Genomic DNA, 24671 nt, shown 5'->3' with positions numbered 1-24671 from the left:
CATGCGAGTATTTGTGTGCATGCATGCGCAGTTGGGGTGGGGCTGGAGTTCTATAGGTCTGTGTGCGATACACAATTCAGAAAACTTATGTTTTCAGTGAATTCCTCTCTGCATTTTTACTTTAAAAATGAAAGGCAATAAATTATACTGAGCAGGCATTACAGCGGCTCTGAACTGCAGTCTTGGGATTTGCTTTGCAGAGTCCTGACATAATGAAAAAAAGACAGAAAATACCTCAGAAGAGTGAATATCAAACATTGCTCTTCTCCTTTAAATGTTTTTTTTTCAGAGAAAGATTCCCACAACTCCCAAACTCATATATATATATTCTCCAAGATTTTTATACCTCTTAGAGAAGGAAATGTTCTGAGAAGAGACATCCTGGACAGTATGTGCAAGTCTAGATTTTCACCTCTTCAGTCTCCATATCTCGGAACTCAGTTACCCATTACTGCACAAAAATTCAGTATATTATGAAATACTGAAAATTGCTGAAGTACTTCTAAAAGAAATACATCAGCAGTAGCATACAGTTTCCAAAACAGATAATTTATTTCAGCTTTACTTTTTCTACTCCGTAAACTGAATTGGACGTTTCTGAAAATCAGAGTAAGACAGCATCACCAGTAACAGGTATCCATGATTCTTCTCTACCCTGTATGCAGAATGTCCGTATGTTACAGAAATATACATAATACATGGCAAAAGGATAACTAACATTTTTTAAATTCTCATGAAATGACCACTACAAATCAAAACAGCTGCTGACCTAAATTTAATAATGGCTATTTTTCAATAATTTGGACGTTTCTTTATCTGCAAGAGGTACGGTAACTTCATATAAATCTACACATTTTTGATAATTTGACATTTTCCCTCTCCAACCTTGTAAACCCAACTATAGACTATCAGCTGCAGAGGCAAAGCTCATTATTACCAAGCTAGATTGCAAAATAGGAATAAAATCATAATGGAAACATACAATACAATACATCACTCAGTGTGTGTACTAAGTGTTTCAATGTTTCACAGTTACACAAAATGTGACTTTACTCTATATTTATTAAGTATAAGGTTCAGTTCTAACCATTAATCCTGTAATGCAGTCCACAGAATTATAATTATTAACTGCAGCAGAATAAAAATGAAACTGAAGAGTTTCACATGGTTTACTATCACATATTTGATTGTCATTTAGACGATCGAATATGTGCGAAAATCATTTTCTCGAACTGAGTTCGATCGCCACAATGTCAAAGCTGACATGAGCTAACAGCTGCTATTGTCAGCTTCAACACTGCGGTGCAGATCGCACTATAGTGGGGATCAGGAAATGTACCCTTACCCTCTCTGTACTGCGATCTCGGAGTTTGTATATATGTGGGGGGTGTGGGATGCAGGGGGTTGCCCCCCCTGCAAATGTTATTGTTAGTTGTGGGCAGATGAGAGCATTTCAGCAAAGTCGATATTCGACATTGCTGAAATGCTCTGTTCGATATTTCGGCTGCTCGGTGTTTTGATTTCCAACATTTGTCGGAAATCATTGCGTTCGTCTAAATGACGTTCACAAATATGATAGTAAACCGTTTCACATACTGATCTCTGCACTTTCTGGTGCTTTAATATTCATACATCAACAAGTAATGGAAAAAAAGCAAGCTCACACTCATTTTAAAATATGTTTATTATGAGTTTAATCTAGTGCAAAGGAAGACATTAAATTATTGTAAATATAGTTCATAGAGTTCATTTTATATTAAAGTGTTATTTAACAAACACATTTCCAAAGATTTCTAAATTGCAAATCATTTTTGCACTCCCAATAAAAACATAAACAAGAAACTTCTTTAAAGTTCTAACTGCAATATATTTTTGCTTATGAAATATATAAAAAATCCTATTTCAATTAGCAATTTATTTTTCTCTTAGAAGCTCAAAACTGTCTATGTTGTATGCCAAATCAGTGTAAATGCCACTTAAAACAGCAGCAGTATAAATGCAGAAGCACTGTACAAAAGAAGACATGAAGGTACGCTTTCAAAACACCATTCATGAGGAAGTCATTAAAATCTCTCTGTATACTACATTTTATACATATCTCTAGAAAACTAGCATTTCCCTGAAATTTATCACACAATTGGATAAATGTTTTTACCAAGTTATGACCTGGAAGTATGTTATTCTGCTAAAACACCACTGTGCCATCATTAAGTGCTTGACAATTTCATTTCAAGCCCCCAGTTCCAGTTTAAGTTTCTGCTGTGCAGGCAATAGAAAGTTATCCATGAGGAGTACTGACTATAAAAATGCTCACTTTGTGAAAATTAACTCAGCCAAAGAAAAATAATGTGCTACACAGCAGAGGCCAAACCAACAAGTACCAACAAGATCCATTGGGCTGTAGCTGTAAGCTAATACTGGTTTACCTATGGCCCATCATATCGCCACAATATGTTACACTTCACCAATTTTCTAAATGGAGAAACATAACTGAAAACTTAATAAAAAGAGAAAAAACTTTTTTTTTTTTGCATTCTCACTTTGCCCTCTACACCATCCTTACCTATACCAGCTCCAAAGTTGCACAATAGTGGAGAAAAGTGAAAAAAAACCACTGCAGTAAACCACCAGCTCACACTATTAAAGTGCATGCAATTACAATGAATCATAATCTAAGAAACCAGATAAAAAGCCACTTGATGTAACTGAACTTAACACAGTACAGGATAAAGTACAGTTTTGTAAAATCTTATCATAGCAGTGGATGTCCTTTCCGTCATTGTTGCAGTACGCCTTACATTTTGGGATTCCTTGCCTCAGCAGCCCGACATCCGGCCAGTATACAAAAGCCTACTGTTGCTTTAAGGTATGCCGTACATCACACGTATGCTCCTTGCATAGCATAGGGCAAGGTGATGTCCAGATGTACCATCCTCAGAACTTTCCCACAAGTCCAAATGCATCTCTGCATCATTGGTCTGGTCTGAACGCCTATGTCCTTGCAGCCAGTCCGAATGCTTCTTGATCGTTGGTCTGAGCTTCCTGTTTGCTGGTCTCCAAGCCATTGCAGATAAGTGCCCCCCTGGGGGTTTGTTTTTTCTTGACTTTCAGATGCTTCTGGGGGTTAATGTCTTCCACAAAAGGTAAATGGCAGTGCAGGAGACAGATTTCCCGTAAAGACCACCACGAAAAGTGTTTATTTTGCCTAGGTGCCTCTCACGACCATAAGTTGGTCTGCCAAGGCAGGGGAATCCCAAAATGTAAGGAATACTGCAACACATGAGTGGAAGGACATCCACAGATACTTGTTTAAATATCAAAAAGTTCATCTTTATCTTCCCTTCAGTGGTGTGCAGGCTTTGGATGTATGGAGTCATTCATGGTGTGAAGCTCACCTTCAGTTCCATAAAATTTAGGATGCTGCTGAATACTTTTTTTTTTCGAAGTAGAGACATGGCCTACATCTCTACAAACAGAAAGCTACACGCATATGGACTGACAATATTATGCAGCCTTTGCCAGGCATTCCTCAGTCACCCCCCCCCCAAAAAAAAAAAGATATGACATATTTTTATTGTCCTTTGTGACGCTGGCTTTGGCAAGTGCTTTTCAGAAATGCACAAAATACTGCATCATCTACATATTCATTTTTGTATTTGGAACTTTCAGTTCTTTTCCTTTTCTGTTGTGTTGGCATTATGTCTTTTCCACAGAAAGCATCTTCAAATCTCATGTCTGATGCTGCAGACTAAAGTATAAAAACATAAGTCAGGAAATGAACTATCATTTTTTCTTCCAAATAAACATAATAGACATACAAGACTTTACAAATACTGGTCAAAAACATTATTTTCAAATCAGATACTATAACAACCAAAATGTTATGTTTCTATGAAGTTGAAGTTTACAATAATGCCTTCAGTTTCACTATACACTGAAAAAAAATGAGGTGGACAATCAGTTACAAGTAACATGACATTTAGTGGCACACTGGTATTTGAAGAGAAGATAGAAACATGGAATATGTCATCCCACCAGTTCAGGTTTCTGTCACTTTGTTATCCGAGAGAGACAAAAAAACACCTGTACAAATTCATTACTACTTGTGGAAGGTCCTCTTAGTTCTGCATTTTGAATTCCATAATGAGCTAAAAGTTCCACCTCCCGATACAAACACACACACACACACACACACATATATATATATATATATATATATATATATATATATATATATATATATGCATGTGTATGTGTGTGTGCATGTGTACAAATATCGATGTGCGTTACACTGATAGCAAATATATGCATGTGTATGTGTGTGTGCATGTGTACAAATATCGATGTGCGTTACACTGATAGCAAATAATTGAAAAAAAATCAGATTTCTAACGCACATACTCCAAGAAATAATCACAGAACATCCATCTTTAACAATCTTCTTTGCAGGGTCCCCACAGCTCTTGAACTCCAAGATCACTCAATATCAGGGAAAGCAGATACTCCCCAACTCTGATACTGTAGCGATCTCTCACATCTATCGGTAGCGATCTCTCACATCTGTCGACCTTCTGTTGCCAAAGTGTGTCAAAACAGGTGTCAACTTTTATCACAGTTGACTATAATATGGAGACATATATTTGTGTGTGTGTGACTGTATACACTGCACAAATTCACATTAATATGAGTATGTTTTCATCTGCTTTAATTCCAACTGCAGTTGCTTAGAATTTTTAAGAATGCAATCAAGCCAAACAGCCTTTTTGTGTAACTTGCTTTTCACTCTTCTTTAACACCTGAATGTTGTCATTATTCCAGAGCTTAAACCTAGCATTTTACATAAACATGAATGAAGTACATCAGTTCTGTGGTGTAAATGGACAGGCTGCAACATGGGCACTAGACTGGTGGGGGAGGCAAGAACGTTGAGGCAATGCTTGCTCCTTCTTACAAAGAGGAAACTGTGGAAGCATGAACTCTGATGATGAGGGTGAAAGTTGTGACAGAGGCTGCAGGCGCACTGTTACATAGGTGGACAAAATGAGGGGGTGACTCCCTTGTAGTACCACTGCATGCCCACACCATGAATTAGCTCAATATATCTAAGAGTAAGCAGTGCTAGAAGGAAAACTCAGCTGGTAGTATGATAGCTCATGTATCCTTCACTCTGCTCCCAGGTCAAAGGGGCATTCATAGCCTGATATATGAGAAGTCTTCATGTCTACTTCAAATCTTGTTCTGATTGTATGTCAGATGCCTGTAGAGTGAGACTGTGCTGAAAAGTTATAGCCCAGGCTACTACAGCTAGTTTGCACAAAGGGTAGGATCTGGTCCTCACCACCCTTTTGTTTATGTACCACATTTTTATTTATTTTACATTTGTTGACCGGGCAAGTCTAACTGGATACATGTCCATTTTCAGTAGAGGCCCAGGGAGAAAAGCTCCAGGAAAACATGCAAAAAATTAATAAAGCTTAAAAAGTAAAAAGCAGCCATTGTTACAAAAATGAGTTAAAAACTAAAAAAAAAATGTTTTTTTCCAGAAGATGTGCATAATTGTCAAAGTGAACAATAATATATATGTAAACATGGATTTATATGCAGAACATAGTATATAGAGGCATTGTAGGGAGGACTGTAGTGGATATAGGCTGAAAGAGAGAGTCAAGGATAAAGGTTAGGCAGGGTTGGTACAGGAGCATAACCAGTGGTTATTGAGAAATAGTTTTAGATTCCTTTTAAAAAGTGGGAGAGAGGTCTGAGATGTAAGGTCATGTGGTAATTGATTCCATACTTTTCTGACAGAGTTAGAGAACAAGGAGTCGCCTGCTGAGTTTTTTGATTTGGTAGTATTAATCAACATTTTGTTTGAGGAGCGTAGGTTATTGAGATTATTATAAGGTATAATGAGGCTAGAGAGTATTGGAGTGTTGCCGGGTTGATACAGGGTTTTATGGGCTATTGTAATTTGATGAAAGCGAAGCTGGTTAAGAAATTCTAATCAGCCTAGTTGTTTTAGATTCAGACAGTGATGTGTTCTAAAAGGAGAGCTTGTAGCAAATCTAGCAATATTATTATATGATATAGCTAGTTTGCTGAGGTTACTTTACGAGAGGTTGGTGTATATGGGGGAAGCACAGAACAGGGTTGAGATTAAGTGGGTTCTGGCTATAGCGGTCCTAGCTTCTGGTGTAAGAAAAGGTTTGATTCTGTAGAGGGATCCTAGTTTTCTGTTAACTGATTTTATTGTGGTATTTATGCGAGTATCAAAGTTTAGGTTATTGTCAATTGTAATTCCTAAGAGTTTGGTGGTAGGGTCAGGAGAAATAAGAGTACCATTGTTGGATGTGAGAGAGATAAGTATAGGGGTGGACTTTTGGGTAGGTGTGAAGAGTAAAAGTTTATTTTTTGGGGGGTTGAGGAGGAGGAAGCAGTTAGGGAACCATTGTTCTACAGTGTTGAAAGCTTTTTGTGTAAGAGACTGAAGTTTGGCCTGGGATGTGGCTGAACAGATTATAGTAGAGTCATCTGCATATTGAATGCAGGTAGAGAGTGGAACAGCTAAATGAAGGTCATTGTTATAAATGGAAAACAGGAGTGGGCCTAGTATGGAGCCCTGTGGAACACCTAATGAGATAGGAAGGTGATTTGATAGTTTATTTTGCCAGAGTACAGCCTGTTGTCTGTTTTCAAGGTAAGATGTGAACCAATTCATAGATAGAGGGTCAGGTGAAAGGGACTTCAGTATGTGAAGAAGGAGTTGGTGATTAACCATGTCGAAGGCTTTAGATAAATCAACAAAGAATACAGAAGAAAGAATATTTTGTTGCATTTTTGTTGATACAGTTTGTGAAGGATAGCAGGGCAGTGGTGGTACTGTGGAATGGTCGGAAACCATGTTGACAGTTAGCTAGTAGATTGTGATGGAGAAGGTGGTTGAGTAGTTGTTTGTGAATGCATTTCTCCATTACTTTTGCAAGTGGGGAGAGTAGGACTATGGGACGAAAGTTGGAAAAGTCATTGGAGTTCCCGCCTTTATGTAGTGGGATGATATGAGGAATTTTCCAGATCGATGGGATAGTACCTTCCTTTATAGTTCTATTTATCAGTATGGAGATGGGATAAGCAATAGCTTTAGCTCCTTTTTGCAGGAATTCTGCTGGGAGTTTGTCAGCTGAGGGGGTGGTTGGTTTAAGCTTTTGGATTAGGGAGCAGATATAGGATGTGGGTACTGGTTCTAAATGGAATAATGGGGGAGGGATGGTAGCGGGAGTAGGCAGATTAGAGGTATCAGATGGTTTGCAAGATTTTGGATAGTGTCAGTGAAGAAAGAGTAGAAGGTGTTGGCTGTTTGTATTGGATAGTCAGGGTTGGAGTCTAGAGGGTTAGGGGTGATAGTTTTGCTTGGGAATAGAAGTTTGTTGATACTAGTCCAAAATGTTTGTGGTTCCTTGAGGGAGGATTGTTGTAGTTGGAGATAATAGTTCTTTTTGTCTAGTAAGGTGGCTTTTTTTGTATTATTTCTATGTTGCATAAAGGTTTGGTGATCAGTAGGATTCTTTGTAGTAGCCATTTAGCCCAGGATTTGTTTCTGCAAAGGATTAGTTTCCTAGTATTATTTGAGAGCCAAGGGGCTGGTTTAGTTTTATTTCTAATAGAGCGTGTTGGAGCATGGTGGTCCAGGATTGTTAGGAAAGTGGTGTTAAAGTATTCAACTGCTTTATTTATAGGGAGAGATATTAGAGGTGCCCAATTGCATTGTTTAAGTTCTGTTTGGAACAGCTCTGGGTTAAAACATTTTTTGGTGCGCACTGTTCTGATAGTGTTAGGGATGGTTAGGCTAGCTTTATGTCTGATAGTATATGTCAGCGAATGGTAACTTAGGTCATCTGGAAGGGTTCCTATTGTATGTTTGATGTGGACTATTAGTGAGTATCCAATCCAACGTACTTTCTTTATTGTTAAGTTTATTTATTCTGGTGGGGGAGTTTACAGCTTGTGAGAAACCATAGAGGTTAATAAGGGTGGTGGGGTTAGTGCTGCTACATGAATTCCAATCTATATTAAAGTCTCCTAGGACTATGGTTTCTTGAGGGAGGTTAGAAGAAAGCCAATTTAGAATGTATTCGAGTATACTATTGTTATTTCCTGGGGGAAGATAGGAGCAGATGATGTTTATGGCTTTGTATGTGTTAAGCTGGAGTTTAGAGATAATTATTTCGGCACTATTATCTAAAGGTAGGTTAAGATTTACAGTGCTAACTTGTAGTTCTGCTTTGTAGAGAACTGCTACCCCTCCACCTTTTTTGACTGTGTGGTCTAGACGAATTATGCTATAACCCGGGGGGGTGATTTCATTGTCTTTTATTGTGAGTTTAAGCCATGTTTCTGATAAACAAAGGATGTCAAACTGGTGGACATCTAGAAGGGCATGAACTTGAGCTATTTTACTGCCGATACTACGTATATTTAGATGAGCGATAGAGAGTGAATTGGAAGGTTTGGTCGATGTTAGGGGGCTTTCTTTGTATTGGTTACAGGTTGTGGTAATATGGGTAGAGTTTGGTCCAGGGTTAGGATGAATATCCCCGTCGATTAAGGAGTGGAGGAATGTAAAGTGCTTAGATTGGAGAGGCTTACAATAGTAGTCAAACAATTTTTTATTTTTTAGGTTGCTATATTTGATATGTGCTGGTCAGTGATATTTAGCTAGTAAGTAGCTGGGTTTACACGTGAAATTAAGGAAGTTTGGTGATATGGCTAGTGTTGGTGTTAAAGTGTGTTTGGAAGGGAAGAGGAGGGTAGAGTGGAGGGGTTGTTTATAGGAGGTTAAGAGGTAGGTTGTAGTTAGAACCGGTAGGAGTGAGACCACAATTAATAGTTGTAATTGGTTTGGCATGATTGAGAAGAATTTAATATTGATAATGAGGTGGGAATTAACGTTGATCTAGGATTTACAGGTAGGTTAGGATGTGTGCCAGTAGGTGGTGTATATTACCAGAGGGGATGAGAGATAAAGTATCAGTGGGTGTGTTTTAAGAGACTGAGGCTGGGTGTGGTAAAGATGAGATTTGTGTGATTGGAGCAGGTTTGTAGGGGGTGTGTCTCTGGAGGAATAAATGTAGGACCCCTGGGGGTGGGTGGGTGGGAATTGGGGGAAGGGTAGGGGAGCAGAGTGAGCCCGGAGGGCGAACGGAGCGAGTAGAGACAAGAGAGTGGACTATCGAGGATGACAATGTGTAGAGTGGGAGAATTCTGCAGGTAAGTCTGAAAGTGAGAGAATGTTGAAGTAAGTTAAGAGGCTAATAAGAGGAAAGTGGCATGTCAGACAGAGTGTGGTTAAAGGTACCCTAGGACAAGGGTGGGAAAGGTAAAAGAATAAGTCTGTGAGAAGTAGAAGCTGAAAAACAGGGTTGGGGAGGTATAGTAAAGAAATAGGTGTAGGAATAGAAATGCAGAAAGCTAATGGTAAGGCACCACCTAGTGGCCAGTCACTTAATTGCAGCAAATTGTTCACATACAAGGGTGGCAGGCTACAGGAGAGAGGGAGTTAGGGTACTTATTAAAAAGAGAGAGAGAGAGTAGACTGGATATAAGGGTTAACTAAAAAGAACAGAAAAAAGATAAATGGGGGGTTGTTGGCTGCTGGCTATCCTGAGTGGGAAGCTTGCCTAACGTAGCAGTCTCTTTAAACCTTAAATATTGGTACAAAGTTCAGGTACCTGGATCAGCACATACTTTTTCTGTCTTAAAAAAGGTTGGTCTCTCAGAGAACTGGTGGTTAAAATCCTAGTTCGGACTAATTTTCAGAGGCTTCCAGGAGAGTGATTTCAGGTGTTTAAGTACAGGAATGTACTGGTTCACCAGGCTGGTAAAAGCAGGAAGAGAGAAAAGGTAGTGAGGCAGACAATACTAGAATTAGAAAGCAAAGAAAGAGTTTTACAGACACAGTCATATGTATTTGCCACAAAAAACATCAATAAAACTTAATTTGTTTCAAATCACCTACAGAGTACATTAAAAAACAGGTACAGCTATGACGCTAAGAACTCTACAAAATACATACAGATAGCTAGGATGGAAAGAGCTGCATTAGCTTTTCTTTGAAAGTAACTTGACTTAATGGAGAGAATTTCAGTTAAATTATTAACAAGTTTAAACTGTGTCAAAAAATATATTTAACAGTATAAGACAGTGGAGGGTCTTAAAGCAGCCCCACATGCACATCGCTAACTATGTTTAAGCAAGTATGGTACATTCAAGCACTAAATAAGTGATTTATTAGGATTCTGTATAAAATTCCCTAGGAGTGTTTCTAGAGCAGTATTTAGGCTGTGACTAAGGTACAATACAGTGATTTTACAGGCAGAAATAGAGCTAAAATAATAAAAGAGTAACTTCAGCGGCAAATAATACAATACAGTTAAGCCGCTTACATCAGCTCAACGTATACAATGCTTACTATGTCTAAGCTAGAAAGGAAGATCCATTCTATTTAAAAGAGGTTATCGGGATAATACAGAAAAAAACCTTGTGTAAATTTAAAGAGCATTACTAAGACTGATCTAGGCTATGTAGAATAGGTGTTACATGTAGAATTAGAGTAAAAAAAATAGTGGTAGAATAGTTTCTTCATAAGAAAGTGTGTATTTAGCAGTACTAGGCAGTTGAGACGCATATAACGCTTATAGCGTTCTACATGCACAACGCTAACTGTGTTTAAGTAAGCGAGAACACCCCAGCTGTATTTAATAGGTTTCCAGAACCCTTATTCAATAAACCCCCTCCTATGTTTTTGCTGGCAAAGTTGAAGCGGGCATGAGTATCTAGCTGTATATCAATGCTTAACAAAGCGATATAAGTTAGACTCCCTTTATGTGTCTTAGAAAGTTAACAGAGTATCGGGGCTATCTGCATTGAAGAGAGCATTACTATTAGGTGTTATTTCATTGATTAGTAGAGCGCTCTTCAGTAGAGCTCCCTATTAGTCTCTAAATAGCAATATATATATATATAGTAACATCATAGTGGTGTTGTCTGTAAACACCTATGGGACCACAGATGACTGAGAGCGTTGAGTGCATGGATTAAGTGACATCTCTTTTACATTTGTGTATTTTGGTCTTTTTTTGTTCAGAAGACCTTGCACTTTTATCCCTGTAGACACTGCTTTCCAAGCAAAGCCTGAGATACCTGTTTTTCCAGACTGTGCTGTGGAGCTGGAAGGGAAAATGGGAGACATGGATTTTAACAGAACTGGACTCTCCACAAAAAAAAAAAAAAAAAAAAAAACAGAACTGGAATCTAAAATGTCAAGGGGTGTTGATGCCGGGACTGTACAGATTTTAGAAACCACTGAACTTTTTTCATGTACAGTCTTGCCAGAGGAATCATGAGGATCAATGATGCCATGAGAATTAGAATCATGAGAAATTCCTGGGATGAGACAGTAGACTGAGTGTAAAAACTCAAGAATAGATCTACATACAGTTTCTCCTGTGAAAGAAAAGCTCTTTTAACGAGATACCCCAAGAAAACAATCCTGTGAGAAGTTTAAAAAGACTTTTGTATGTTCTCCTGGAACTCCAGACCATGTAGGAGATCTCTCATCTACGTGAGAGATTCCTGACACTGAAAAAAAAACTTTAAAAAAATAAGCAAGTCATCTAAATAAGGAAAAGTGTGAATAATTTGCAGTCTACAATAGACTATCACTGGAGCTAGACATGTTGTAAATACCCTTGGAACAGTAAATAGGAACAAAGGACAAAGCAGAGAACCAACAGTGTGAAACAGACACAGAAAAACTGAAGAGATGTCTGAAATCTGTAGCTGTAGAAATATGATAAGTATCTTTTAAATCAAGGTCACCAGAAAAGTGAAAATGTGAATGGGGTAACAAGTTGTGAAGGGATAACATTTTTAACTTGGGTACTATCACAAACTGGATTAGAAAGAAAAGATACAGAACTGGTCTCCACAAATCATCTTACTTTGGCATCAGAAACATTCTTGAATAAAACTCTTGTCCTAGCTGAGAAGGAGGAACCATTTCTATCACTTGCTGAGTCACAGGAGTAAAAAGAGAAGTCTGATCTGGCAGATGAGTGAAAATCTCTTGAAAAGGAGAGAGAGAGAGCAGTTATTATCTGTAACCCATATTAATTACTTTCAGAATCTATTTGCCTGAAACTGTTTCCAAAAGAGAAATGGAAGTTTCTAGAAGGATTAAAGGCTTTTCACGGTGGAATGAAAGAGTGAGAGGGAAGTCTTGTAGTCATTCAGACATATTAGACTGCCCTTTGTTCAGGAGAGGGGTTAGTCTTTTATTTTAGGAAACTCTCTGACATGGTTTTAAATGCTTGCTTACAAGCAGTCTGCTGTGCTTCCTTATTTTTCTTTATGAAGAAGGTTACAGAGATAGTAAACTTGGAGAAGGGAGGCCTTGAATCAGCTTATCTCTCATCACACTTCTTAAGGACCTCTGCTACAAATGGACTAAAATCTAATTCTCTCTAAGACGGAAATCAGAATTTCTGCTTTAACATCCCCAGGAAGGTTGTGAATATACAACCAAGCAAACTTCCAAGCAAACAGTTCCAGGGGCAGCAGCAAAATCATAAGATCATTTCAAATAGGGGGTAGGTACTTGTGACATGGAACTAATCAGGTTACAGAAAGATGTTTTTCCATAATATTCTTCATGTTCCCAAAAAAATAAGCATGAACTTTAACATAAAAGCTTGACAGTTGAGAATTCTAGAAATAAGTGTTGCACAAGAATACACTTTTCCCAAATACAGCAAAAGCTTTCCAACCCTTGTCAGAAGGGGAAGGATTAGTATTAACCAGATGTTTAGCAGTAGAAGCTGAGGTCACCAGAGAAATAACTGCTGAGTCTGATCTGGGATTAGTATACAAAAACTTGCAAGACTGAAGAATTGTATACAATCTATTTGCTTTCTTGGGGGAATCAGGCTGGCTGTCAGGCAAGTTACAGGCTATAACAAATAAATTCCCCAGTGCTGAAAAAACACGAGGGATTGGTACAGGTCCAGGAAAATACAGTTGCAATATATCACAATACTTCAGAGACAGCAGAATGTCATTATGTTCCTACTGAAACAACTGTTCCATGCCGGAAATATTTTCAGAAAAAGAGAATCCTTCAAAGGGACTGATAGAAGCCACATTTTCCTCAGAATTTAAGCTGCCCGTTCACATTCATTTTGTGATTCAAAATGTTGAACTTCTTCAGAAAATGAGGAATCCCATTTTCTCTTGCCAGAAACAGCTGAATTGGAAGGGTCAAGAGCATGAACTTAACCCTGAGCTAACCCCAATAAAACACTCTTGTCCAAAGTAACTGAGACAGGACATGACACATGCCTACCATTTTGCTTCTTTCTGACAGACATTCCTGATGATGCAGATCCACTTTTACCAAGCAAAATCTCCCTAGGGACAGGCATGACATTCTGTCTAGACAGAGAGATATTCCCTGCTCCTTCTCCCATAACCAACAAGAGTGGGTCTTCCTTTACCTACTAAAGGCACTCATCAGCTACAGCGAACATGTTAAGCTCCTGGTCCATAATGGTGGAGGTAGGGACTACACCAGAGGGAGACCAGAAAAAGATGCATTATCTGAGGAACCAGAAATGGCCACAGCAGTCACTTACCTGCAGTCGAGGCACTTTAGCAGCCTGCTGTGGTGGCAAAGGCTGTTTATTTTCTTTGTTTTGTTGGTGTCAGATGAAAGAACCATGGAACCAGTAGGTTGTTCCATGTTAAAACCAGAAAAGATGGTTGATTCCTGGTCACGCATGGAAGCAGTAGTCTGTAAAACATGCAAGTAGTAAAAAAGTCACTCTAAACACTTACCCAAGCCCTGGAAAGTAAAATAACGTGACTTTTACAAAGGAAAAAAGTAGTTTTAAATTATTTTTAACAACTTTTTTTCCATAACAGTAAAAAGTAATGCTCCTGTTTAAAAGTTACATGGCAGTCTATAAGAACACTTTTTCCCAACATAAGATAATTTTACAGAAAAATTCAGTTTCGGTCATAAAAATAATAAGTGGAATTTTTTTCCCCTAAGGAAACTTTTTTGTCCAGCAATTGTATCCTTTGTTGACCGAGTTATGTCCAGTAAGCCAGTGGCCTCTTTTCAGGGGAGACGCAAGGTGGTATCTATGCTGCTAGAGGAAATTTGGCCATGGCATTGTGGAAATTCCCCTACTCTTTTCTATAGGTGTCACGGGACAGTTTACATCCACCTGAGTTACCACCAACTCAAGCAGATATGACCATGGTTTAACGTCTCATCTGAAGAATGACACATTAAGGTGTACAGCAGCTCCCTTATGCTGTGCTGCAGTTTCAGCAATCTACCTACCTGGTGAGGGAATACAACCCATAGCCTTCTGCACCAAAGGTGAGTATGCTACTTGCAGTGCCACTGATTCTAATGTATAAAGCATTAGCTAACTCCTGACCCTCAAAATACCATAAAATAAGTGCTATCAGTGGCAGGAGAGGTCTAAAGGGCTGGGCACCCAAACCACTCTTTTTCCTTCAGTTCAGCTAGAGCTGAATAATAGTTTTGCACTTAGAAGTTGTCCTTAAAGCTTTAGAAGCTGGTTGGCTGTTATATCCTGTACAGGATATAGCCCACATAGCTAAGACTACTGGAGCAGAGACCAATATAATGGACATAGGGAGGTTAGTGTGGTTTTGGGGCATGAATCCAACACAGCAACTGGTCTTATTTACTTGTGGCAAGACAAATGACCTTACCTGGATAATCAAAGTACAGCCTGAAGAATGCAGTGGAACAAGGGGTGATGCCAAGATAATGAAAACAGATAAAGATGTTTTTCTCTCTTACTTTTCAGTGGCAACACAGGTTACCTACAAAATGTAGTCTTGTGACCTTTTCTCTATAAATGCAAGAAAGGAGATGAAAAGAAGAGAAATGCACGAAACTGTAAATGAATTGTAAAACTTAATTTTTTGCTTCAGGAATCATGGAAATCATAAAATGCAACTAAACTGTACTTCAAAAGGAGTATGTCTCCAGAACCGTAAAATGATGTAGCCATCAATATGCAAACAGTTACTGTAAGAGAGGTATATAATATCTTGATTACTGGTGGTCTTCTGTTTTCTGGGCTGATGTATTTAAGCTGTTTTTCCTTAGAAACTTTTCCATAATTTGTGGAGACGTGGTTTATTTACATTTGCTATCAGAAACAAAGCAACACGTTGGTATATAAAGAAATTATCCTCTCATGGTTGCAGACTGATTGGAATAGAACATGCACATCATAAGCACTCTGACATCCAAGGAACAGACACATCAAATGAAGGGAGAAAGATTCTTTAAAAACAACAGAGCTTAACGAGATATACTGAATGTCTGAAAGAACAGGACTTGTATATACTAAGTCCGAGATGCCATTTCTGGGAATACTCCCTTTTCTCCAAGGTATGATTTCAGAGTTGTTACTCATATGTTCGGCATGGGGGGCGGGCTTCCCCCTGCAAAAGAAGTTTTAAGGAGAACAGAGTTTTTAAAGAGTCACTCTTTCCCAGGTTTTCTTTTTTTTTTTTTTTTTGGCTTTTTGGCAGTCAGCATTTCAAGTGCCAAGATTTCAACAGGGAGATGGGAGAATTTCTGCATTATCAATGTTTTCTGCTAGCCAAGTTTTGCTTAGTACAGGAATGACAGGAGACTGTTCAGCAAGCTTTCCGTGAAAGCTGCTGATGTTGAGGTTAAATAATTTAAGTTCAGAAGTACTGGTGTTTACATTATGGAACAAAATTTTAAGTGATGGTTGTGTGGTGCTTAGTTTTTCAACAAGTCCTGGACTGTGATGACTGCCCCCAAAAATCAAAGGCTAATGTTATAATGGGAAGAATAAAATGTGAGGATAGTTTTTAGTTTTGATCTATATTTGGCATGGAGAAGGGGTAAGAGATTCTTTGTTTAGCAAATACAGTGGCTTTAGGAAGAGACTATAAGTAATATCAAAAATGTTAGATGAAATCTCAATGCAGGAGAAGGTGGTGTAGGCTGGACTTGTGATGTCAGGATGTGAGGTAATGTGGTGAGATGCTGTGAAATTGTTTACAGTCAGAAGAAGGAAAGCAAGTGAGATATGCAGGACTGGGAAGGTGATAAAGCAAGTGCTAGAACAGGATTAAGATGGAGACAGAATGTTGTGTTAGCAGGTAGCTATGATTGTGAGAATGTGTACTATGTCAAGTAAAGCCTAAAATAATGGGGGGAATCAAAGGCTTAAAAATAGGGACAGATATTAAATATTGTTCTTATAAACATAGAAAGTTGCTAGAATAACATGATTTGAGTTACAAGAATTTTCTGAAGGATATGAAGTCTGAAACTAAAATGCATGTATGTTATTTATTGACTTCAATCCTCAGTAACTTGCCAAAAAAAAACATATTTTTTTATGTGGAAGAGACCAAAAACATGAACATTCTCTGAAAATCTGGACAGTTGATAGATCTTTGTTGAAATGAGGTATAAGTACTTCAATGTGCAGTAGCACATATTAGTAAAGGTCCTAAGATGTAGAAAGAAAAGGATGGTGTGATATATTGTGTGCTTATAAGTGAAATACCAGACAGCTAGGTTTTAAAGTGAGTAGATCGGGTAATGTTGCAGACTGAAGTTAGTGAGCTCAGGATGTGTTATTTGTATGACAGTCATGTAGGACATGTGAGTATGAAGTATTAAGTGAAGCAGGAAGGGGCCCCTAGATGGAGGCAGTGCTGAGTTCTTTGAGTTAGGGGAGATGTGGTTATGTAGGTGATAGGCTAATATGACCAGAGAAGCATAAAGGTGTTGTGGTGATGGGAAATGGAGAAAGGGCAAGGAAGCAAAGTGAAGTTGAGCAAAGCAAGGCTGAGAAAAGTGGGACGGACTTTGGACAGGGTAGACATTCTCAATTAACCTATTCCCAACTCTTGCTGGAGACAGCACTAAAGGAAAATCCAAGGAAGTAAAGGCAAGTTATAGAGCAGAGGGTACCAGAAGACCGGACTGGCACAATTCCATGGGTGTTATCTCAATACCATTATTTGGGAACACAATGTGTTAGCTATCCCATGTACTTAATGAATGACTGGAAAAAAATGTTTGAAAAAATGTTTTAAATACACTATATGCAACACTTAAATCTGTTAGAGCTGAGTACAGGGAAGCACTAGATCAGTAAATAATGGCATCAGGGCAGACAGGATTTCCAAAAAGGACTGTTAACCAGCAGCTACCATACTAAATTAGAATCCAAACAGAGTGGTGGGAATGGTTAAGATGTTTGATCATGGCATCAGATGTGTTAAAGATGAAGAATGTACCTAAGCAAAACGCATGACACCATGCAATCCAAATGGAGGAAACAAGAGCAAGTGCAATATGGCCAATCCTTACACCAAGCAAAAATAGGGTTGATCAGGAAAGCCAAGAGACCAATAACAATGTCACTGCATTATCACTTCTTTCTTCCAACAATGAAGTGATATTGTCATTATTCTACTGGCCTTCCTTCCAAAAGAGGGATAGGTTCTATGGCCACTGATTCCGGCATTTGCCAGAGAATAGGAGGGAATAAAGTCTGGTCCTGTGGATCAGGGGGAACCACTTTTAACAGAGGCGGCTGTTTTCTCCACTTCATATGTAACCCATCCCAACAATGCTGAACACCTGTTTGTTGGAAACCACTGATGGCAGCCTTGTTGAGAGCTAACATTATAGATGAGGCACCTGGAAGGGGTGCTTGAGAAAGATAGGTGCCACACTTTGGCATAATCATAAGTTGGAAGGGGGAATCATCCTTTTTGGGAAAGGAACTTCTCATTTTAGGCTTGACTGGGTTCTTGTCCTGCTGTTTACTTTTATAACCTTGTTTTTTGTTTTGCCGAGATTTCTGATTGGAAGACCACAAAAAATTATCTTGCTTAAAGGAGGGAAATTTGGGAATACGATACATTTTCAACACCCCTTGAATGAGCTTACCTCTGTCATCACAGTGTTTAAGGGTCTGATTAGCTGCTGTACCAAACACACAACCGGAATCAAGTGGAACATTCAAAATCTCAATTTTGTAAGTCAGCAGAAAAGTTCCGGCCGTGCAATCAAGTACATCTCCTGATCTCCACTGACATTGCATTTCTAGCAATTGTATCAGTCCCCTCCAAGACAATTTTTAAAACATGTTTTGACACCTGAGAAACGTTAGCAGCAATATATTTGACACAGACCTTTTGCTCATCAGGTAACAATACTGCACACTTGTCTAAGCTATACATACATCTCCACACAAACTACCACATAAAACACTGGTAGATAAACACTTTAAAATCTACCATGCTGAACCAAGCCAGCTTATTTCCCCTGAGATTCTAGCCATTTGTCTATTTTAGCTGAAGGAACAGGATTTGAAGAAGAAAAAGTCCTTTTATTAGAAGAAGTTGCTAGGGACACCAAAGCAGGGTTCCGCAGACAAGAGGGCTTGGAGACCAGGCATGGCTGAGCATACCCTGAATTTTTACACACTTTTTTTCAGCAGATCCTCAATGAGCAGGGAAGAATTACAAGCTTTCTTAAAAATATCCTTGAATGTTGGAATCAACGGAGCAAAGGTCTTAGCATCTGGAGCCTCATCCTTCAAAATATCATAAACCCTGCTAATCTCAGCAGCCAATGATCGATCCAAAATAAATATATACAAACATCTAACAAATATTTGTGTAAAAGAAAATATCCACCTGGATTTCTTACCAGTTCTTCATCAGAGGAAACAAACTGATCTGACACTGACAGGTCTAAAATCCCAGACTCCGGATCCCCTTAAAAAACAGGATACTTAAGATGATTGCCCAGAGGTGGAAGTACCAGCTTTACTCATACACTGGGTTTGCATTCCGTAATCCACTGCCTGAATAATGGATCTAGCCAAAGCCACCATCTCAGGTGAGAAAATACTCAGACTCCTGGCTTACAACATGGTAGATCTTCTGTCTCTTCTTAGCATGCACTACTCTACTGGAAAAACACCAGGGGTGGTGGAGGGTGGTGACATATAAACATTGGAAATATATATTGCACCCTTAATGTCCCCTGCACCTAAAAGGTTTGGTTCTCTCATACATGAAGCAGGCAATGGGATAGATCCAGATGAAGTGTCTGACCCTAGTGCCATGCACAGTTGTGGTAATAACACCACACCAGGGGACCTGGAAACAACAGAAAATGTGTGGTCCAACAGCCTGTCCAAGGCTGTGGCTACTGCAGAGTCATAGGCTGTAGGCTGAGGTTTATTTGTTATTTATTTTCTATGTTTTTTTTTAGTTGCAGAAGGGGTAGATGGTTGACGGGGGGGGGGGGGTACCATCTCTGAGTCCATCAAGTCAGGGTACAAAAACTAGGCAGCTCCATACTAAATAATGGTTGCACAGTCAACCAAGTACAAAATGGACAAATCCCACCATTCTCCCTCTAAATAGCAGTCTGAAGTCAATTTTTATATGGATACAATACTAAATAGTGCACTGAAAAAAACAGCAATTTAAGGGGTCTAGAACAAAGCACAAAATTTGCAGATAATGAAGAACACTGGACCGCACGTAATTGCAAATCCAGAATACTGAATGATGAGGTTACGCAAAGTCCAGTGTTTTCAGTTATCAACCAAAACTGTTACTGCCACTAAATATGATAAAAGTAAAGAGGGTTTCATTATTGCTGAGCATATCTCTTGGCTGTCCATGACTTTGATTAGAAAAATTCTTAACACAAAATGCGTAACATGCCCTTCAAATGTGTAACTGTGAGGAACATAGATGTTTTAAGACCCAAAAATGAGAAACATTCCTCATAATGAGGTCACTGGAGAGGTGCAAGTACAATAATTGGTTCTCTACCCATTATTTGCAGATTTGCCCCTGTTTATTGAGCAAAGACCTTGTGGCTGTGATGATGTGCAATAGCTCCTAGATGTTATGCAACTGCCTTAGCATTCTGAGAGCTATGCAAAAACACTGGTGCGGTCCAGTGTTCTCCATTATCACCCAAATACATGTCACAAAGACCCCTAATTTAAATAAATAAAGGTTAGTTCCAGCCCCACAAGAACAAAAACAGCCTAAACATCCTTAAACAAGGAATTAAATATAAACTTAAGAAAAATTCCAGTCAGAAATATTTAACAAACAGAATAGCACCAAAATTGTGATTTAAACAAAAAAAATCATTTAAAATGCTACAAATCGACTTAATTATCTCACATAATCATATGCCCAAAGAAAAAATTTGAAAAAAAAACCCAAAGCTTTCCTGTCAAAACTTTCAAATACATTTTTCTTCAGTGGAAATAACAGTTCTGGCAGCATGAGGTAATGACAGAAATATAATAAAATTGCCTTAATAAAGAACTTAGTTAAACATTCACCGATGGCCAAAAAACACATTAAAAGGGGTGAAATCCTCACAGAATGTCAGAATTGTCTTAAAATACACAGTATAACACTCATACTGAAAGAGAAATAAAACAAAGTGCATACAATTTTACAAAAAAAGAACAAGCATATCAGCAGAATACACTAGAGGGGATAAATGTATCACCAAACACCATCATACTAGGTGACTTCAATTACCCAAATATAGACTGGGAACACTACTCAAGCCCAAACACCCTAGCCCAAAAGTTCCTGGAATTCATAAACTCAAATGCCATGGAACAACTAGTCACCATTCCCACAAGAGGAGATAACATACTTGATCTCATCATCACGAACATGGGAGCACAATGTTCAACACCGGAAGTATACCCCTCACTGGTGAGATCAGATCACAAACTAATCTCGCTGGAGGTCCTCATCCCACCCCCACCTGAAATAAAAAAGACCACAGTAAAGAACTTCTCAAAAGCCGACTTCACACTTCTAAAGACTAGTGTGGTCTCCTTTAAGGCCCCGACGGAAAACAGTACTCAAGCCGCTGAATCACTTACAAATACCTTCTACCAGCACCTGCAGGACTGCATGGATAAGGCAATCCCAAGCAAAACAAAGACTTTTTGTACCAAAGGCAAGCATCCAGTCTGGTGGACCCCAGCCATAAACAAACTCTACAACAAAAGGAGGAAGCTACTACAAGATAGAGCAAAATCCTTAAAAGGTAAGACACCCTTGATCACTATAAGTAAAAAACTAAGAGCTCTCATAAAATCATCCAAAGCAAATTTCGAGAGAAAAATAGCTAAAGACTCAAAAGACAATCATAAGGCCTTCTTTAGCTATGTTAGAAACCTAGGAGGAAACTCCCAGATATGCTCAGAACTAGTTCAAAATGATGTGAAGATTACTGATCCTACAGACATTGCCAACATACTGGCTGACAGGTTCAGTGCAAACTTCTCCCCTCCCCAAAAGGAGAGATATCCATACCAAACGATTGCAGCCCCCAAACATCTCCAGCGCCCAAGTGAGAACTGCTCTCTCCAAAGCAAAAACACAGCATCCATGGGACCTGATGGTGTCCCCGGCTGTGTGCTCCACGAACTCAATGAGGAATTAAACCCACAGCTAGGACAGCTGTTTAATCAAAGTCTTACCTCTGGATACGCACCCAGGAGTGGCGCACTGCAACTGTGGTCCCACTTCACAAAGGCGGTGCCTCCACCGACCCCGGAAATTACCCGCCCATTAGCTTGTCAAGCCTTATCTGCAAAGCCATGGAGAGGATCATAATGGACCTCATAAATAAAGACATAGGGAATTTGCAGACTTTGGATCCAACCCAGTTTGGCTTTGTCAAAGGCAGATCATGCCTTTTAAACTTGGTTGACTTTTTCAAACAGTCACCAAAGCTATTGATGAGGGAAAGGCAGTCCATACAGCCTACCTCGATCTGGCTAAGGCCTTCGATACAATACCCCACTCGGGTATCATTGAAAAACTCATCAGCTTAAATGTTAACCCATACATCACAAGATGGGTTGCAAACTGGCTGAGTGACAGAACCCACAGGGTCAGAGTTGCTGGCGCCATGTCAGACTCAAAGCCTGTCACAAGTGGTGTCCCACAGGGCTCAGTCCTGGGCCCACTCTTGTTTGGCATCTACTTTTCCAAGTACAAGCAAACACAGGAGGGTTATGGCTAACAAAGTTTGCAGATGACTGCAAACTGGGCCATAGTAGAAAACACATCTGACACAGATATCCTTCAGAAGGGTCTCACAGAAACGGATAACTGGTGCCAGAGCCACGGCCTAAAGTTAAATGCCAAATAATGCATAGTCATACCCTTCGGGAAAAACAAGGTTACCCCTAGCTACCAAATAGGTGGCAATCCACTGAGCACAGAAGAAGTTATCAGGGACCTGGGGACCCAGGTTGATAGTAGTCTGTCATTCGACACCCATGTAGCTAAAGTAGTTAGGAAGACCTTCTACATTGCCCACCTTATCATGAAGGGATTCTCATCTAGATCAAGGGAGGTTATAGTCTCCCTTTACTCATCACTCATCAGACCAATGATTGAGTACAATGCCCCATTCGAATGTATCTGACCCGACACTTGCAGCAGCTGGAGAGGCCACAAAAGTTCCTCACCAAAAGGATAAAGGGTCTCAAAATCTATCCTATGCTGCCCGACTGAAAGAACTCCAGCTCTATTCAGTCGCCATCGCTTGCTCAGAGGTGACCTTTGCCTAACATACAAGGCCATGTCAAACCCAGATTTGATGAATATGCTTCACCTCAAAAATCCAGATCCATCAGAGCCACAAGGGCGGAGACTTAAACCTCGACACGGCTATTAATAGGACGTGCTGGAGGGATAGATTCATCACCCAAAGACTCCCTATGCTGTGGAACAAAATCCCGGTACATGTGAGGCAGAGCACCTCGCTGGCCTTGTTCAAGAGAAATCTTGACCAATGGATGGGAGATCGCAGATATACCCCAGGGATTACCTCAGTGTCACTGCTCGACAGAGGCACAGCAAAATAATGGGTATAGTTCCCCATACTAAAGGGGTGGCGTAAGCCACAAAACGATGGGCTAGGCTTGTAAATGCCCTCGGGCAGATAGCCTAGTATGAACCTATGAACCTATGAACCTATGAACCTATGAACTTCAAGCAAAGACAGAAAAAGCAGAGGGAGGAATAAAAATCCAAAAGGATTTCTTAGCTGAACTCAGCAGCTGAAGTAAGACAGAGAAAAACAGTAGTCTTCCAAGAGATCCTTGTCTTACTGTGGCAAGAGAAAACATAAGAATCCTGTCTGTGGGTATGAAGGGCAGTTCAGATCCTATAAGGTGATTGGTCTTCCACACCACAGACAGGTACTAGGAGGAGCTCTGAGCTTTGATGGACTGCCAGAGAGAGGGTAGTAGGATGCTACTACCCCTATGCCAATAATGCAATGTGTTTGTAGAACATCAAGAGTAAACCACTCTGCCCCACAGAAGAAAAGGGATTGAAGCCTAAAGAAAATGAATCACCGATGATTACTAGTGTTGCAAAAGGAGATACTGCCAGCCCAGCTATGTGGAATTTTGTAAATAATTGTGTGTCATTTGTGAATATCAACATGATTCATATAACATGTTTGTGTTACAAATGTATTAGAACTGTATGTCATATAAGACGGTTTGTACAGACATGTGCTGATGAGGTATTTTACAAAGTGCTACTTGAAATCTATCCACAGTGTACCCCACTGGAATAGAACAGAAAACTGTTTAAATGTATATAATTTAACAGGGGAAATGAATACAGGAGGTTAACTTGCAAAACTTCAGAAAAGCAGCTGAAGTTAAATTACTTTATGGCTAGGCCATAAAAAAGATGTTGTCGTTCAGTTTCAGTGCAGCAAGGAGACGCAATGTCTAAAACTAAGGAGTTTTCTGTATCGTCTTGGAAGTGTTTTATTGTTTTACGACTTCCACCATTTGCCAAATATCTGAGGAAAATCCCTTGTCTATGTATCCTCAAAGGCAGATGCTAAATACCGCCAGATTCCAGTAGTGGGTGGGTTCACCTGGGACACAGTCAGATGGCAAGAAATGATATCATTCTGCAAGCTAACCAAGCACTAATATTTGAGATATTAATTTGAGAGGTCTCTTAGAGAGACAGCATTCTGTATTCTGTCTTGGACTGGATAAGATCCATTCACCACACATCTGCTTTGCTCTGAGTAAGTTTCTAGGTTATAGTAATTCTCTTAGATATAGTCAGAAATATAGCAAAGCTTAATTTGGATGTTTTTCTTTATTTGAGACTGTCCTGCAATGTTGTTTTAAACATTCCCTGTGATTTTGAACTTTGCTGTCACTGTAAATATATATTACTTTCTTGTTCTTTTAATATTTATTATTAAATATATTTATTTTATTGCATTTGTTCACCAGGGAAGTCCACTGGCCCTAAAAGAGCCCATTTTCAGCGGAGGCCCAGGGGAAAAAAGCTCTAACAAGAACATAAATACAGAAAAAAATTAAACATTAATTGGTACAGAAGTAGAAACAGAGTTACACACAGTGATTACAATACTATATGCAGAATATATACAAATAAAGCAAGAATGTAGTTGGTCTGATTACAGTAATATATACAGAATATATACATAAAAG

At 39.2% G+C, this 24671-nt stretch overlaps 1 protein-coding gene across 6 annotated transcripts in view; it reads right to left on the bottom strand.

Annotated features, from left to right (window-relative positions):
- Positions 1-1666: 1666 nt before the first annotated feature.
- KDM4C (lysine demethylase 4C) overlaps positions 1667-24671 on the bottom strand; it is a 3520425-nt gene continuing 3497420 nt past the window's right edge. For 4 of the 6 annotated variants that reach the window (XM_044061093.1, XM_044061091.1, XM_044061094.1 and 1 more), the window contains one exon: positions 1667-3748. In XM_044061093.1, the coding sequence (XP_043917028.1) occupies positions 3572-3748 (177 nt within the window). In that variant the 3' untranslated portion in view covers positions 1667-3571. Of the gene's footprint in view, positions 3749-13682; positions 13841-24671 lie in introns of all 6 variants that reach the window. The other 2 variants (XM_044061092.1, XM_044061095.1) reach the window with 1 other exon arrangement.

Source organism: Protopterus annectens, chromosome 2.part0 (genome assembly GCF_019279795.1).
Source record: "Protopterus annectens isolate FY-2018-M chromosome 2.part0, PAN1.0, whole genome shotgun sequence".
Taxonomy (NCBI): Eukaryota; Metazoa; Chordata; order Ceratodontiformes; family Protopteridae; genus Protopterus; species Protopterus annectens.
The sequence above is the reverse complement of the archived record's forward strand: the minus strand, read 5'-3'. Positions and strand labels throughout refer to the sequence as shown.